Raw genomic sequence first — 15,755 nt, forward strand, 5'->3', positions numbered from 1 at the left:
AACAATCGAACTCAGTTCAGCCTCTACCTTCGGTCTTGATGATAACGACATCCAAGAGGTCAACAAACCAAACCCCTCAGACGACGACCTAATGATGTTTGAAGAAGAAGAGGAATCCAGTGGCTCTCTGCATTCAACTTCAAAGTCTAAAGAAAAGAAAAAGAAGAAGAAGAAGGATGTTGTCACCAGGAAGGAATTCCAAAGTCTCCAAGCCAAAGTAGATCAAATTTTAGTTGCGGTAAAACCTACCCAACCTCCATCTGAAGACACTCCATGACCACAGTCATTGATTGAACGCATTGAACGACTCGAGCCGAGGGAGCGTATGGGTGCTGAGCGCATCTCTCTCAAAGTAGAGATGGGGATCCGGTCCCTTGACAACAACCGCAGGGCTGACCATAAGGATTTCATGGCTACAGTAGAACGCCTCATTACTGAGGTAACCACAATCAAACAGGATCTTCAAGCAGCCATTACGGATCAAGCTGCACAATCTCAGAAAGTGGTAGATGAGACTCATACTGCCTATGAGTCCACTATCTCTGTTCTTCATGCAACTATCAACCGAATGCAGATACCCCTTACCTCTAATTTCCATGGCCCTGAGCTCCTCCAGCTTACCGAAGACATACACAAGCTGCTCTTTAACTCCTCCACTCCAAACAATTCCCAATTGGCCGAGTCTATAAAACCTCACTCTCAAGAAGTTTGTGCCAAGGTGGATGGACTTAAGCAATGGCTTGAGGAAGCACCTCCGTTGCATCCCTAAAGAGGGGGAAGTGAAGATGAAGTCCACCACTCTGGTACTTCTATTCATCAGATTCCTCCCCTCACCACTGAAAAAATCCCCACACCGCAACCCTCTCCACCACCATCTCAACATACTCCATCTCCTCCTACCTCACCTCCAAAAGATACTCCCAAAAAGCCTGAAACTCCTCCTCACCTGAAAAATCTTGAGGAAAACATGTCATCTGCATGCTCCACAGACTCCCCTGCCACAACCCTAAGAAAACATGACTGGAAGGCGGCCAAGCTTGTTGAACTCATATGGAAAGAATGCGGATTCGATACTATGACTGATGAGTCGTTGATTAACTCATGGGTCAATCCGCTCCGCAGGCTACTAAATGAAGACTACACTCCACACCTCACATATGCTGAACCCCCTTCTGATGGATATTGGGATATTCCAATCTCTCCCAATGCCAAATATTTTGCTGTATTCGAGTCATTTGACTGCAGTCTCCCTGATCACAAACGACTGCCAATGGAGTTTTAAAGACTTAACCGTTTTTATGCTAAGCATGGCTCCTCTGTGAAGAACATATGGTCTAATGATAGACCATCCGCAGTCAAGAACTACAAGATGCGGAAGTTCATGAAGGCTGACTTCGTTCAGTATACCCTCACCAGAAGAAAGCATGACTACATCCACACTCATGCAGATTTCCCAAGCATGAATTCGGAAGAAATCTTCCTTATTGCCAGGGTGTTCCAGAACAAGGCAGAAAAGCACCCGAAGATGCAAATGGCGCTTGATAAAGCCAAATCTTTTCTGAGGGATACAGTCTGTGACTTCGCCAAGATAGATGCGGATATCTACCCCACCATCATCAAGAAGTTTGATCTCCCTCCACTTGAACCTGTGCCAATGCCTACCGAAGGCTTCGAAGAAAGATCATTAACAAACTTTCCTAGACTTGGCATCATATTCAAACGGAAGACTGACAACGTCAAATACTTCATTCCGATGAATGCCATGCACCGCCTGCCCAAGAAACAACTTGACATCTGCAAGACCGCATTTGAAAGATCGAAGCATACTACTGCAGTAGTCAAATTTGAAATTTCAAGAAGAATCATATGGCTTGAAAATTTCAGGAAGTTCTGGTGGATTCTGATCAAGTTCCTCAAACTTGATAGCTGAACCGGAGTTAAAGAGGTCACTTAGGGGGAAATTGTTGAAACATTAAAGTGACCCTCTTGAACTCGGCTACCGCAACCATCTCTCTACCGCAACAGTTCAGCACCCGCAATCAATTCAGCACACGGAGACAGCTCTTCATCAGCAACCGCAATCAATCTGCAGTCTACTTAATTACTTTTCTTATCTTTATGTAATACACTCTATTATTCAGCATGCCTTGCACGGCTGCTTATAGAGTTGTAATTTAGTTCAGAGACTCTATAAATAGAGACTCATTTTGTTGTATTAAATATCTCTTTAATCTTGCAATTAACACTTCTCTATCATCACTGATGACTTGTGAATTATTCTGAATATATTTCTCCAAGTTATCTTTTTCATTTCTCTATCTTTCTACTCTTCTTACTCTAAATTGTTACTGAAACATATCAAACTATAACCTCTCTCCGGAGCAAGTCTTTAAGACTTAATCAGTAAGTTTGATCTTTCTTATTGACTCGGAGTGAATGCATTCCTTGTTATGAATCAACATAAGTGTATTCTTGATATAACAATTGATGTCGTTTATATTTCTTTACTTTCCACAACTAACTATCTAGCTATCTAACTATATTATTGTTGAGCTTTTAGATCCTTTGAGATTAACTATTCCGCAATATACTTGTTCTAACGTTTGTTCAAGTGTGTCTCCAAGTTTTTCTCTCAACAGTTCTTACAAAGAAAAGAGTTTTTGGAGAATTTGAGACTATTGCAATGACAAAAAGCTGCACATCAATAATCCAAAACAAATTGCCTGTGAAAAAAGGATGATCCAGGTAGTTTCGTTCTACCATGTAGAATTGGAAAGTTAGACAAGATAGGCTTATGAGATTTGGGAGCAAGCATAAATTTGATGCCTTTGTCTATTTTCCAAAGATTGGGAATCGGAGAAGCTAGGCCAACCACTATCTCACTCCAACTGGCAGATCGATCAGTGGTATATCTAGAAGGTAAAATCAAGGATTTTGTTATCAAAATCGACAATCTCTTTGTTGCTATGGATTTTATCATTTTCGATTATGAAGCTGATGACGATTGTGGAATAATATTGGGAAGGCCATTTTTAGCTACAGTTGGAGCTTTGATTGATGTGAAAAAAGGAGAAATCACATTGAGATTGAATGATGAGCAAAGGACATTCAATATGTTTAAGGCTGTGGAGTAACCTTTTAATATGGAAGAGTGCTCATTTGTACGAGTCATAGATAACTTGGTACATGCAGAAATGGCTCAATTGAGTAAAGTGACTCATGATATTGAGGAAATTGAAGAATGGAAACTAAAGGAAGATGTGAGATGGGTCAAAGAGGAGTTGGACTTGAAGGATAGGGTAACTGCGCCAACATTACCCTCTATTGAAAAAGCACCGGATTTGGAGCTGAAGCAGCTTCCAACACACTTGAAATATGCATATTTGAGAGATGACGATACATTTTCTGTAATTATCTCAGCTCAGTTGTCTAGTATGCAGGAAAAAGAATTGATTGATGTTCTCAAGGAAAATGAGAAAGCGATTGGATGGACGTTAGCTGATATAAAAGGAATCAGTCCAGTGATGTGTATGCATAAGATAAATTTGGAGGAGGGAGTGAAAACATCTGTTGAGCACCAAAGGAGACTAAATCCATTGATGAAGGATGTTTTGAAAAAGGAAATCATCAAATGGTTAGATGGTAGGATTATCTACCCGATTGCCGACAATGAGTGGATTAGTCCAGTGCATTGTGTTCCCAAGAAGGGTGGAGCAACAATACTTGAAAATGAGAAAGGGGAAATGATGACAAAGAGGACAATGACAGGTTGGAGGATCTGTATAGATTATAGAAAGTTAAATACCGCCACTAGGAAAGATCATTTCCCATAACCATTCATTGATCAGATGTTGGATCGTCTTGCTGGTAAGTCATTTTACTGCTTTTTGGATGGATACTCTGGATATAATCTGATTTTTATTGCACCAGAAGATCAACACAAAACTACTTTCACGTGTCCATTTGGTACCTTTGCTTTTAGACGCATGCCTTTTGGTTTATGTAATGCCCCAACTGCATTCCAAAGGTGCATGATGTCTATTTTTTCAGACATGGTTGAAAATTTTGTCGAAGTCTTTATGGATGATTTTTCAGTCCATGGTGATACATTTGAGATTTGCTTGAAAAACTTGAATGCAGTATTGCAAAAGTGTGTCCAACATAATCTTGTACTAAATTGGGAAAAATGCCATTATATGGTAAAAAAAAGGGTATTGTGTTGGGACACAAGGTTTCTGAAAAAGGAATAGAAGTTGACCGGGCAAAGATTAAGATTATTGAAAGACTTGAATCACCTGTCAATGTCAAGGGCATTCGCAGCTTTCTAGGGCACGCTGGGTTCTATAGGCATTTTATAAAAGACTTCTCAAAAATTGCAAAGCCATTTACCCAACTTTTGGAGCAAGCTCGAGAGTTTATATTTGATAGTTCATGCAAAAGAGCATTTGAGGAGTTAAAGATAAGACTTACTAGTGCACCTGTCATTGTTGCACCTGATTGGGATGAGCCATTTGAGATCATGTGTGATGCAAGTGATACAGCCATTGGTGCAGTACTTGGGCAGCGAAGAGGAAAGTTTTTCCACACGATTTACTATGCTAGCACCACCCTGAATGGTGCCCAATTGAACTACACAACCACTGAAAAAGAGTTTTTAGCTGTGGTACTCTCACTTGAAAATTTTAGATCGTATCTTATTGGTGCAAAAGTGATTGTATACACGGATCATGCAGCAATCAAATACTTGATGGCAAAAAAAGATGCCAAGGCAAGACTGATCAGGTGGATTTTGTTGTTGCAAGAGTTTGATCTAGAGTTGCGGGATAAGAAAGGAGTTGAGAATGTGGTTGCAGATCACCTCTCAAGGTTAGAAAGTGAAAGTATAAAATATAATCAACCAGTTATTCAAGATAGCTTTCCAGATGAGAGGATTTTGAGAGTGAGTGGAGAACACCCATGGTATGCTAACATTGTGAATTACTTGGTAGGTGGTGTATTTCCTGATGGGTTTAGTTGGCATCAAAAGAAGAAGCTAATGTCTGATGCTAAATTCTATTTTTGGGATGAGCCGTATTTGTTTAGACGAAATGTAGATAAGATGTGGAGTAGGTGTATCCCAGAAATGGAACAAAAGCAAATTCTAGAACAATGCACAACTTAGAATATGGAGGTCACTTTCAAGGTGAAAAGACTGCAATGCGTGTCCTTCATTCAGGATTTTATTGGCCAAGTCTATTTAAAGATGCGTATGAGTTTGTGAAAAGATGTGACAGATGCCAGCGGACTGGGAATATTGGAAGAAGACAAGAGATGCCACTAAGTAATATAGTGGAAGTGGAGTTATTTGATGCTTGGGGGATTGATTTCATGGGACCTTTTGTGCCTTCTGATGGAAAGATGTATATATTAGTTGCAGTAGATAATGTCTCTAAATGGGTTGAAGTTGTAGCATGTGTGAGAAATGATGCGAGAACTGTAATCAATTTTCTAAAGAAGCATATATTCTCTAGATTTGGCATTCCTAGGGCAATCATCAGTGATGAAGGTACTCATTTTTGCAATAGAATGTTGGGGGCCGTCTTAGCTAAGTACCAGATAAAGCATCGAGTTGCCACTGCTTACCATCCTTAGACAAATGGTCTTGCTGAAGCCAATAACAAACAATTGAAGTCCATTCTTGAAAAAGTTGTAAATGGGTCAATAAAAGATTGGGCATTAAAGTTAGATAACACTTTATGGGCGTATAGGACTGCCTACAGAACAAGTTTGGGGACGTCCCCATATCAGCTAGTGTTTGGAAAAGCATGCCACTTGCCACTAGAGTTGGAGCACAAAGCTTATTGGGCTTTGAAAGAGTTGAATTTAGACATGAAGGCGGCTGGAAAGAAAAGAATGGAGCAGTTGGTGGAACTTGAAGATTTTAGGATGAAAGCGTATGAGAATGCCAAAATTCAAAAGGAAAAAGTTAAGAAATGGCATGACAAGAAGATCTTGAAAAGGGAATTTGATGAAGGACAATTATTTTTACTTTTCAATTCAAGATTAAAGTTATTCCCAGGAAAGCTAAAGTCAAGATGGTCTGGCCCTTTTAAGATTGCCAAGGTTTGTCCAGGAGGTGCATTGGAGTTAATAAATGAGAAGGATGGAGAAAGATTCCTGGTGAATGGTCAACGAGTGAAACATTATTTTGGAGAAGAAAAAGAGGAAGTGGATGTGCTTCACTTGAAGCCAGTTGGAGAATGATTTGTTCTTTTTTTTGTCTTAGTTTTAGTTTTTATTTTTATTTTTATTTTAGTTTTTATTTTTATTTTTATTTTTATCTTTATTTATTTTTATTTTTTATTTTTTTATTTGTTTCGGTTTTGGTTTTATTTATTTATGTTTTCGAAAATTTCATTTATTTTTGTTTATGCATGGTTTCTTAATTCATTTTATTATTTGTTTTGTTCTAATAAATTTGTCGAGTGTGCAACCCTTGTTTGCTATGCATGTAGTTGGTGATGCAGTGAGAGTCGTGGAAAGGAAAAAGTTAGACCTATGCTTAGAGATCACCCGTCAAAATATGCGTTCTCCAATTATCATATCATGTGAGATGATATGCCTCCAGGGAGTATTTTTTTTATTCTATTTTTATTGCTCGGGACGAGCAATGTTTAAAGTTTGGGGATGTGTTTAGTGCTCGTTTTTCGATCACTAAATGAACTAAAAAGCTTATTTTTGTCCCTGGATTTTACAACTTACATCATTTTTTGAGCTTAAAAAGATAATTTTTTGTTAATGAGTGTAATCGACATAATATTGCTCGGTTGGTATTTTTCTACCCATTTAGTTGGGTTTTTGACCTGTCTTGCATGGGTTCCTCATCTCTTATTCTACAGGACGATGGGAGTTGGGCTTCTTCTTATGAAGTTCAAAGTTCTTAAAGGAATTGACGGCTCATTAACTTGTTTTTACAAGTTCACCTAAGCTTCTTAGGTCCCCTCCTCCTATTCTACAGGTTGATGGGAGATGGTTTTCTTACACGAAATCTATAATATAGCACCATGTGCTTCTCATCTGAATTGACGGCTTTCATCACCACTTGTCATCACAAGTGCAACTCGAGTTTCTTGAGTTCCCCTCCTCCTATTCTACAGGTTGGTGGGAGATGGTTTTCTTGCACGAAATCCATAATATAGCACATTATGCTTTGCATCGGAATTGACGGTATTCATTTTACTTGTTATTGCAAGTGCAACATGTGTCTCATGGGTTCCCCACCACCTATTCTATGGGTCATGGTGGGAGTTTGACTTCCTCTTATGAAGTTCGAAAATCTAAAATGAATTAATGGATTTTATCTTGTGAATACAAGATTGCCTAAGCTTCTTGGGCCCCTACCACTTATTCTACGAGTTTTTGTGGGAGTTGGACTCATATTATAATGTCCAAATGGTTTCGGCAAGCAATTGACGGATTATAAAGAAAAAAAATTCATCACGAGCAAATAATGGCGACTAAAAGATGTTTGACAGATTGACCAAGTCTCAATTTTTTCATCATATCTGGCTCATCGAGGCTCCGATTTAGGCAATTCAAGATGTTTCGGAAACAAGACACAATTATCTACAAGTTTGAAGTTTTGAGTTTTCACTGAATCGGTGGTTTTCCTGCTCATAATTGACGTTGAAGTTGAAGTTAGTTTGATGGACGAAAATCAAAAGCTAAAAGTAAAAGTTGAATTAAAGTTGAAAGATCAAGGGCTAAAGTTGTACCAAGTTGAAAAGTTGAAGGCTTTGGGGTTAAGGCTGCACAATAGATGAAAGTTGGAGGGGCAAGATCGTACTTATGCTTTATATATATATATATATATATATATATATATATATATATATATATATATATATATATATATATATATATATATATAGTTATTTATGTGTGCTTTAGGGGGAATGAACGATACGACGAAAAAAAAAAACCCTACACAGAGTAACCGATATCAGCCGCCTTCACCATAGCCGTACCTTCAGATTTCACCAGCTATGCACACCCAACCTCATTGATATGAATGGGTGATCAAAACATTTATGAAAAAGGTTGATGATGGCTGAAGTTAGCCGAGCAAAACAGAAACTGTGAACCCACATACAAACAGGGCGGTTTTACTTTGTTTTCCTATCTATTTTATTAAAGATATTAGTTTGATAAATTGTTGCACTATTCACGTTGTGAGTTTGAATTTTGTGATTAGTTTTTTAGATTTGTTTTATTTTGCTATGAAAGAGTAAAAACTTTGTGGGTTTGGTTGACTTGGGTAAGACGGTAATTTTAATGTAACTGAATTGAGAAAATACTGGGTATAGACAAAAAAAAGGGGAAATTTAACAATTTAGTTACAAAAAAAAAATTACAGATATAGACATGCATTTCGCGGAGGGCCCTCCGCGGACCTCCTCAGATAGGGGTATTTTTGTAATTTACCTCCGTGGAGAGGGCCATTTTTGGTATTTCACCTTCATCTTTTCCACAAAACCGGACCCTCCTCTTTGGTCCCCCCCATTGGTCCCCTATTCCTCGTTTACGAAGACGAGTCTCCGCATCGAGTCTCCACCGGCTTTTCCAACAGCACTCCGGCGACCGATGACAAAGATTCTCCGACAGCGCTCCGGCGACCAAGATTGACTTCTGGCAGTAGAAATGGAGGAGAATCTCCCCAATATTTTGAGCGACGGTTTAGCCTCCCGGGTAATTGTCACTTTCCCTTATTTCGATTAATGTAGTATATGTTAGGAAATTGTTGAAAACCGGTTAGATTAAACTGAATTCGCCAAAAAAATCGATAAGAACTGAAAAAATTGGGTTTAGGGTTCGACGGTGGGCAAGATCCATTCCGCGGTGGGCAAGATCCATTCCGCGGAGGACCCTCCGCGAAATGAACCAATGCTCCACGAAATATAGAAAAGAGGGTCCGCAGAGGGTGGAGGTGTATCCGCAGAGGCTTCTCTGCGGAATGACCTAAAGCCTCCGCGGAGTTAACCAATGGTCCACGAAAATATACAAAAGAGGCTCCGCGGAGGTGAAGGTCTATCTGCAAAGTTTGCTCCGCGGAATGACCTATAGTCTCCGCGGAATGACCTTAAAAATGATTTTGTAAATTTTATTTTTTTATGTTTCTGTTATATGAAATTGAATTTAAATATTATGTTTTGCAGCACTTAGACCTCAATCAAAAAGATGATTTAACTTTAAAAGGTGTGGTGGGTACCATCATTAATAAGTATTTTCCGCGGCTAACACAATCACAACGACAATTATTCAAAGCTTCGCCGTTTGTAATATTTTTAGGGATGCATATCCCACATCGTGATCCATTACTTGTGCGTCTGATGATGTTGCACGAAGTAAGGACTCAAGAAGTATTTGAAATTGGGAGGTTTTTATTTGAAATAGAAGGGAGGCATTTGGAATTTGGTGAAACGGAATATATTCTCATTTGTGGTCTAAAAGTTGGTCGTTATGTGGATTTACTCTATGACGAAAAAGGCCGGTCAAATTCAAGTCTCCGTGCTCGTTTGTTCCCAGACATTTCTAATGCACGTTTGCGGTTGAAAGATTTGGAAGACTTCATTATGTCTCCTAAATATTTGGAAGTTGAAGATGAAGATGTTGTGATGCTTATCCAGCTAGTGTTTGTGTTGAAGGGACTCCACGGACGCGACGTAAAAACGTGCATTCCCGCTGCAATATACAATCTTGCTGATAATAGCGATGATTGGAACACGTATTACATTTAAATATTGTGTATTAATAGAATACAATAATAATAATAATAATAATAATAATAATAATAATAATAATAATAATAATAATAAGCATAATATTCATATTGCAGGTTTGCATGGGGTACGTATCTTTGGAGGTATACTTCGCGGATGATGCGTGGAATGTTTAAAAAAATAGTAGAATTTAGACAATTCAAGGAGGCCAATCCCGAATCCAAGAAAATACACAAGTATACCGTTCCTGGTTTTATGCTACCATTTAAGGTTATTTTCTAATAAATTTAATTACTTATCATTGTTTTGTTTTTATACGATAATAACATTCAACTTCTTTCAATAGATCTGGATTTTGGAGACGTTCCCCGAGGCAACCAAATTTTATGTACGCATCCCGACAGAATTGTCAAGGATGAGGTGTTGGAGAAGTAAATCATCGTTATTTTGGGAGAACTGTTGTAGAATAATCAACGTGTATGTGGTATGCTTTTTATATTAAGGATTATTTATACTTACAAATTCCACATATTTTCATTTTAAACTAACAATTTGATTTTAATTTTAAATTTTTGCAGCCTAACAACCAACCTATTCAAGTGGTGGCAAACGAGACGGAACTGATGTTGCCCTTTTATGTTCGATACGTGAATTGGACTCTTAACCATGAAGAGTCTCCTCCACCGCAACAGTCTCCTCCACCGCATCAGTCTCCTCCACCACAACATAGTCCGGTCCGAAATAGTCCACCTGCTGTTCAATCGCCTCCTCGTAGAAGTATGTATAAGTCATATACATGTTCGACTGAATCTGCCACAAATGCTCCTTCCTCGCAACAGCCTGAAATAGAAACGAGGGTGGTAAAGAAGAAGAAGTGTAGCACAAAGGCATTAGTGAAGCGTCTACTAGGCGTCGTGGCTGAATTATCATCTAAAGTAGACCATGTATTAGAAGAAAAAGATGAGCCAAACAAACGGTTTGTAGAGGATGAGGAGGAAGAGGAGGAGATGATAAACAAAGAGGGTGAAGAAGCATATTGTCATGATACGCAATTCGACTATGCTGGTTTGGAGGAGAAAGTCGCGCCTACACCTACGGAGCCGTCACCAGACTTGGGTGAACATGACACAAAAATAGTGACTCCTGTTGGTAGGCCGCAACGAAAGAGGGCTCCAGCATGGTATTAGCTTACTCCGTTCACAGTGGTAAAAAACTCATATCTTAAATTTGGTATTTTTAAAAAATACTACATTATTGATAATGATTAAACATGTTGATTTTTTAGGTGCAATCGACACCAAAAGCAAAGAAAATCAGCAAGACAAGGAAGAAAAAAATAGAGGATAGTCCTAAAAAAACAAATGAGGACATTGTCAATGCAGAGAGTAGTGACGTTCCTTCAAACAATCTCTTGTTGGACAGTATTTATACTACTAGTCCGATGAGTTTTTGGCAAGAATGGAGTTTAATCTCTCCCAAACTGATCACTAAACATATGTTGCATATGCTCCCACTAGATATGGATTTTTGGGCGAGGTTACTTTCTGTTAGTGACAAAGGGTGGTTAGTTTCTTCGGTAAGATTCGTTTAATTAAAATTTTAAATATTTTTTAGAAAAAAAATCTCTATAAATAATTCTAACATTTTTATATTAAAATGTACAGCATATTGCTATATGGAGATCCCTGTTGATGGAAAGGCGGCCGACGAACGCTCGGTGGACTCTATATCCTCAAGGAATCAATTTGGAACCCAGAAAATCATATTTATTTAGCAATGTAGCAGATGGTTTTGGAGGTTGTCCTAAATGGAAGGATGTGGATACGGTTAGTTAAGTTTAATAATAATTATTATTATTATTATTATTATTATTATATATATATATATATAATATTACTGAAATTACTAGTATTTAATTTATATTTTTTTTGGCAGGTTTTATTTGTAATAAATGTTGTGCATGCCCATTGGTTTTAGGCGGTTCTACATTTAGATATCTAGAAAGTAGAAATTTTTGATTCAGCACGAGTTGCGGGTTACTTCTCAACGTACAACACTAATGGAGAATTCAAAAGTTTTGGAGATAGTATTATCTCAGAGTTGGATGTCATTGATTATTGGAGCCATTTCCCCATTGGACATAGATACAAAGCAAAGGTCGAGTTTGTTGATGTTGTAGACGCCCCACAACAAGAGTATAGTCTTGAAAGAGGGGATTGTGGAGTTTTTGTATTCATGTTTATGGAAATGATTATTTCTGGGGTACCAGTGGCGATTTCAAGGACATGTAGAGAAGCTGCATTTCTCTACAGAAATAAGATGGCAAATGTTATTTGGGATACTGTATAAGTTAATATTAGGAACTTTGTATATATATTAATATTAGACAGTTGTTTCTAGTATGTAATCGTGTCACTTCTGGTAGTATGTAATCTTGTAATTATCTTTTATATTTCTTAAACATAATTCACCAACAAATGGTACGAAACAATACATTCAAACAAAATAAACATTACAAATAACATGAATACATTACAATAGAGTCGTCTACATAAAAATAAGGTTTCTTACGACTAACAAACATTAGATAAAACATTGGAAATAAAATACTCATCTACATGAAAAAAGCTTTATCTTTTACCAGATTCCAAACGTCTGTATACTCGAAATCATGTCCATCAAACTCGCATAGGTAATATCCATTCACATCTCCAAGAAGTTCTTCATCATCTGCTTGAGAGCGTCGCATTTTCTCACGATTGTAGCATCGATTGAACCATGTGACCTTAAACTTTAAATCCATCCATTTACTAACAATATCAGGTTTTAGTCGTTTGTGTCCTTGCCCGACAAGGCAATTCAGGGGAGCCACTACTGGTAGACCCTCGTAAATGGTATTCCAGCTTTGTATTAGGACCAACAACTCTGTTAGCGTCCATGGAGATGTACAATTTGTTGGAGAGGCTGCATTAGATGGAGTTGTTGCATTCGAAGAACTTGGTACATTGGACGCCATTTCTTAATTGATCTACTATCAACTAAAGAATTGAATTTCGTATACACACTACGTTTAATATATATACAAACGTATAATATATATAAAAAGTTTCTTAACGCGGACTGACGAGTCAGTAACGCGGAATGACGAGTCAGTAACGCGGACTTACGAGTCAGTAACGCGGACTGACAATGAATAATATATATATATATATATATATATATATATATATATATATATATAAAGTTTCTTAACGTGGACTGACGAGTCAGTAACGCGGACTGACGATTCAGTAATGCGGACTTACGAGTTAGTAACACGGACTGACAACGAATAATATATATAAAAAGTTTCTTAACGCGGACTGACGAGTCAGTAACAGGGACTTACGAGTCAGTAACGCGGACTGACAATGAATAATATATATATAAAGTTTCTTAACGCGGACTGATGAGTCAGTAACGCGGACTTACGAGTCAGTAACGCGGACTAACAACTGTATGTAAAACGACAAACAACAATGTATCACTTCATCTAAGGTATTTTAGTTCATGTGCTTTGTATGTTTTACAATGGGTTCAAACCAATGGACCACTAACGAGTATTTCCTTCTAGCTCATGCATATATTAATGTCAAAGAGAACACCAGTTTGGAGGATAGAATGTTTTTTGTCCAACTAACGAATACCTTTAACACTGACGCTGAAACCACCATACAAAACCATCGCAACACGCTTGATATATCTGCGAAATGGTATGAATTGAAAACGAAAGTTGTGTTATTCAACGATCTTTATAATAAGATTGAAGACGATCGTGTCAACGATACTGAGGAAGAGATCTTGGAGGTGGCTAAAGAAGAATACAAATCCATTAGCAACGGACAGAGTTTCGAGTTTGAAGCCCCTTGGAATCTTTTGAAAAATGTACCGTTTTTTTAAGTAGAATTGCATTTTGTATTGTTCTTGTATTTCTTTATTTAAATGTAATATGGTATTTATCCTTTATTTTAAAAAAAAATATTTGACCAACAAATGTTACAAAACCATACATTCAAAAAACATTATCTGACAAATAGCTTACGCGGACTGACAAATAAGCTACGCTTAATGACAACACATTTACGCGGACTGACAACTAAGTTCTGCAGAATAATGTATACTAATTCCTTATAAATTGGACAACCATGACGATAATTTACAAGGTGTCGAAAGTTGTGAAAATGAGTTCAGTCAATCAAGTATTAAGGAAAAGTTTCTCCAACCTACCGACTTTTTTCCATAATCTGTAAAGAAGTAATCCTAGCACCTTCACGTACATTAAGAAGGATCAGTATAATCGTTTCCAAATTTGTTTCATGGCATTGGGATGCGTGGTATGTAGTCTCTTATAGTAAATAAATATTTAGTTATTTCAAGTTGTTATATGCCTAATATTCTTATGTTGACTTACAGACTCGTACGTTTCTCACGTCTATGATACCAATCATATTCGTTGGTCAAGTACCTCTAATTGGGGCGTATGTAACATCCATGTACATTGTTGTTGCTTTAGATGGAAATCATGAACCCTTTCTCATAGTGTTTGCCTTGGGAACCATAAATTGTCACAATTCATGGTTATGGTTCATGAGGAGGCTTAAAGACTGTTTAGGTGACAATGTAGAATTTGGTTTCATAAGCCATATGTCTGATTCTATAGACTTTGTAGTCCAAAGAGTCTACCCCGATTCATATCATGGCTATTGTTGTAGAAATATAGCCGAGAAAATATGCGCTTCCATCGGAACCAATACAGTCGTAGAACAGTTGTTCTGGAAGACGTGTAAAGCGTATAATTTATCTCAATTTTATGCATGTTTGAACAATTTAAAAAATGAGGTAAATGGGAATGATCTTCATTGGCTTGACAATATTCCCATTGCAAAATGGGTACGGGCTTGTTTTCCAAGAGTACGTTTCAAAGTTAAATTCATTGACATTCCCGATGTTGTCAATTGGTTTAAAACAAACACGCATGAGTTTCCAATAACAACAATCATTGAAATGGTCCATGACTCGATGCAAGCAGTGTATCTTCGACGTGCTGCGTTTGGAGGTAATTATAAGCTATGACATCATCAAAACGGTCAATTGATATGTTTATTATACGTTATGACATTATACTTTTTTTATTGATTCAGTTGATTTCACAGGGGATTTCCATAATCTTCTAACCCCTTATGCACTTAAGGTAATTCATAAAAGATTTATCCACTCGGATGGTTGTAGGATTACGCATATTGTTGGCGATAGATATGAAGTGACTAAGTATTCAACAACCAAATATGTACAATTAGACCGTGGTATTTGTAGTTGCGGTAAATGGAAAAAATGCGGTATACCTTGTGAGCATGCTATAGCTTCACTACATAGACTCGAAATTGCAGAAATCCATCAAAAGGTAAATTTAAAGTTAAGTACAGCGGTGTATCGAAATGCTTATCAAACTGAGACTGTGAATCCTATTCCAACCCTTAGGCATTGGGAAAAACCAGTCGAAAGTGATGTGGTCTTACCTCCACGCCAATTCAATTGAACTTTATTGTGTGGATCACAACGAATATTAGTTTGTATTCAGTTCTATGTTAACCGTACTTGTAATGGTTTGTTGGCGTTGTTTACTTTTTAATAAAAAAATGTTTACCTTTAAATAAATAATTGTATTCTCATAATTGTAATATGTATGGATGACAACAACTAGACAAAAAACTATGCGAACTGACAAACACAGTAACGCGGACTGACGAAAACCTCTACGGACTGACAACAACTCTCTGCGGAGTGGAAGGGACTATATATAGTCATGGATGGTCATCGGATTATTCGTATAGAGTTATAATTTTTTTTTAAATTTAAAATGACTTCATCTTCATCTTTGTATATTTGCTCGTGCAACGAAGTTAATTGTTTCTATTGTGATCTGATCGACCCTTTTTCTTGCACCATCACCAAATTTAA

The 15,755-nt window shown here is 37.4% G+C and overlaps 2 protein-coding genes across 2 annotated transcripts; both read left to right on the plus strand.

Annotated features, from left to right (window-relative positions):
• The first annotated feature begins 9,888 nt into the window (after window positions 1-9,888).
• On the plus strand, window positions 9,889-12,174 carry LOC145058576 (uncharacterized). The gene is made up of 6 exons (XM_079006463.1): window positions 9,889-10,028; window positions 10,105-10,242; window positions 10,337-10,963; window positions 11,044-11,334; window positions 11,423-11,584; window positions 11,694-12,174. Exons 1-3 carry the CDS (start codon window positions 9,915-9,917, stop codon window positions 10,943-10,945), a joined length of 861 nt encoding a protein of 286 aa, XP_078862589.1. The 5' UTR covers window positions 9,889-9,914; the 3' UTR covers window positions 10,946-10,963; window positions 11,044-11,334; window positions 11,423-11,584; window positions 11,694-12,174.
• Window positions 12,175-14,288: 2,114 nt separating this feature from the next.
• On the plus strand, window positions 14,289-15,333 carry LOC145060134 (uncharacterized). The gene is made up of 2 exons (XM_079007854.1): window positions 14,289-14,853; window positions 14,939-15,333. Exons 1-2 carry the CDS (start codon window positions 14,289-14,291, stop codon window positions 15,331-15,333), a joined length of 960 nt encoding a protein of 319 aa, XP_078863980.1.
• The last annotated feature ends 422 nt before the right edge of the window (window positions 15,334-15,755 follow it).

This window comes from Lactuca serriola, chromosome 6 (genome assembly GCF_051521515.1).
Source record: "Lactuca serriola cultivar US96UC23 chromosome 6, Lser_US96UC23_V15, whole genome shotgun sequence".
NCBI lineage: Eukaryota > Viridiplantae > Streptophyta > Magnoliopsida > Asterales > Asteraceae > Lactuca > Lactuca serriola.

Excerpts from the sequence above, each read along its gene's own strand:
- LOC145058576 (XM_079006463.1), top strand. The coding sequence starts at position 9,915 with ATGATGCGTGGAATGTTTAAAAAAATAGTAGAATTTAGACAATTCAAG. Across the intron at positions 10,029-10,104 it reads GTTTTATGCTACCATTTAAG|ATCTGGATTTTGGAGACGTT; the intron begins GTTATTTTCTAA and ends TTCTTTCAATAG. Across the intron at positions 10,243-10,336 it reads GAATAATCAACGTGTATGTG|CCTAACAACCAACCTATTCA; the intron begins GTATGCTTTTTA and ends AAATTTTTGCAG.
- LOC145060134 (XM_079007854.1), top strand. The coding sequence starts at position 14,289 with ATGTACATTGTTGTTGCTTTAGATGGAAATCATGAACCCTTTCTCATA. Across the intron at positions 14,854-14,938 it reads TCGACGTGCTGCGTTTGGAG|TTGATTTCACAGGGGATTTC; the intron begins GTAATTATAAGC and ends TTATTGATTCAG.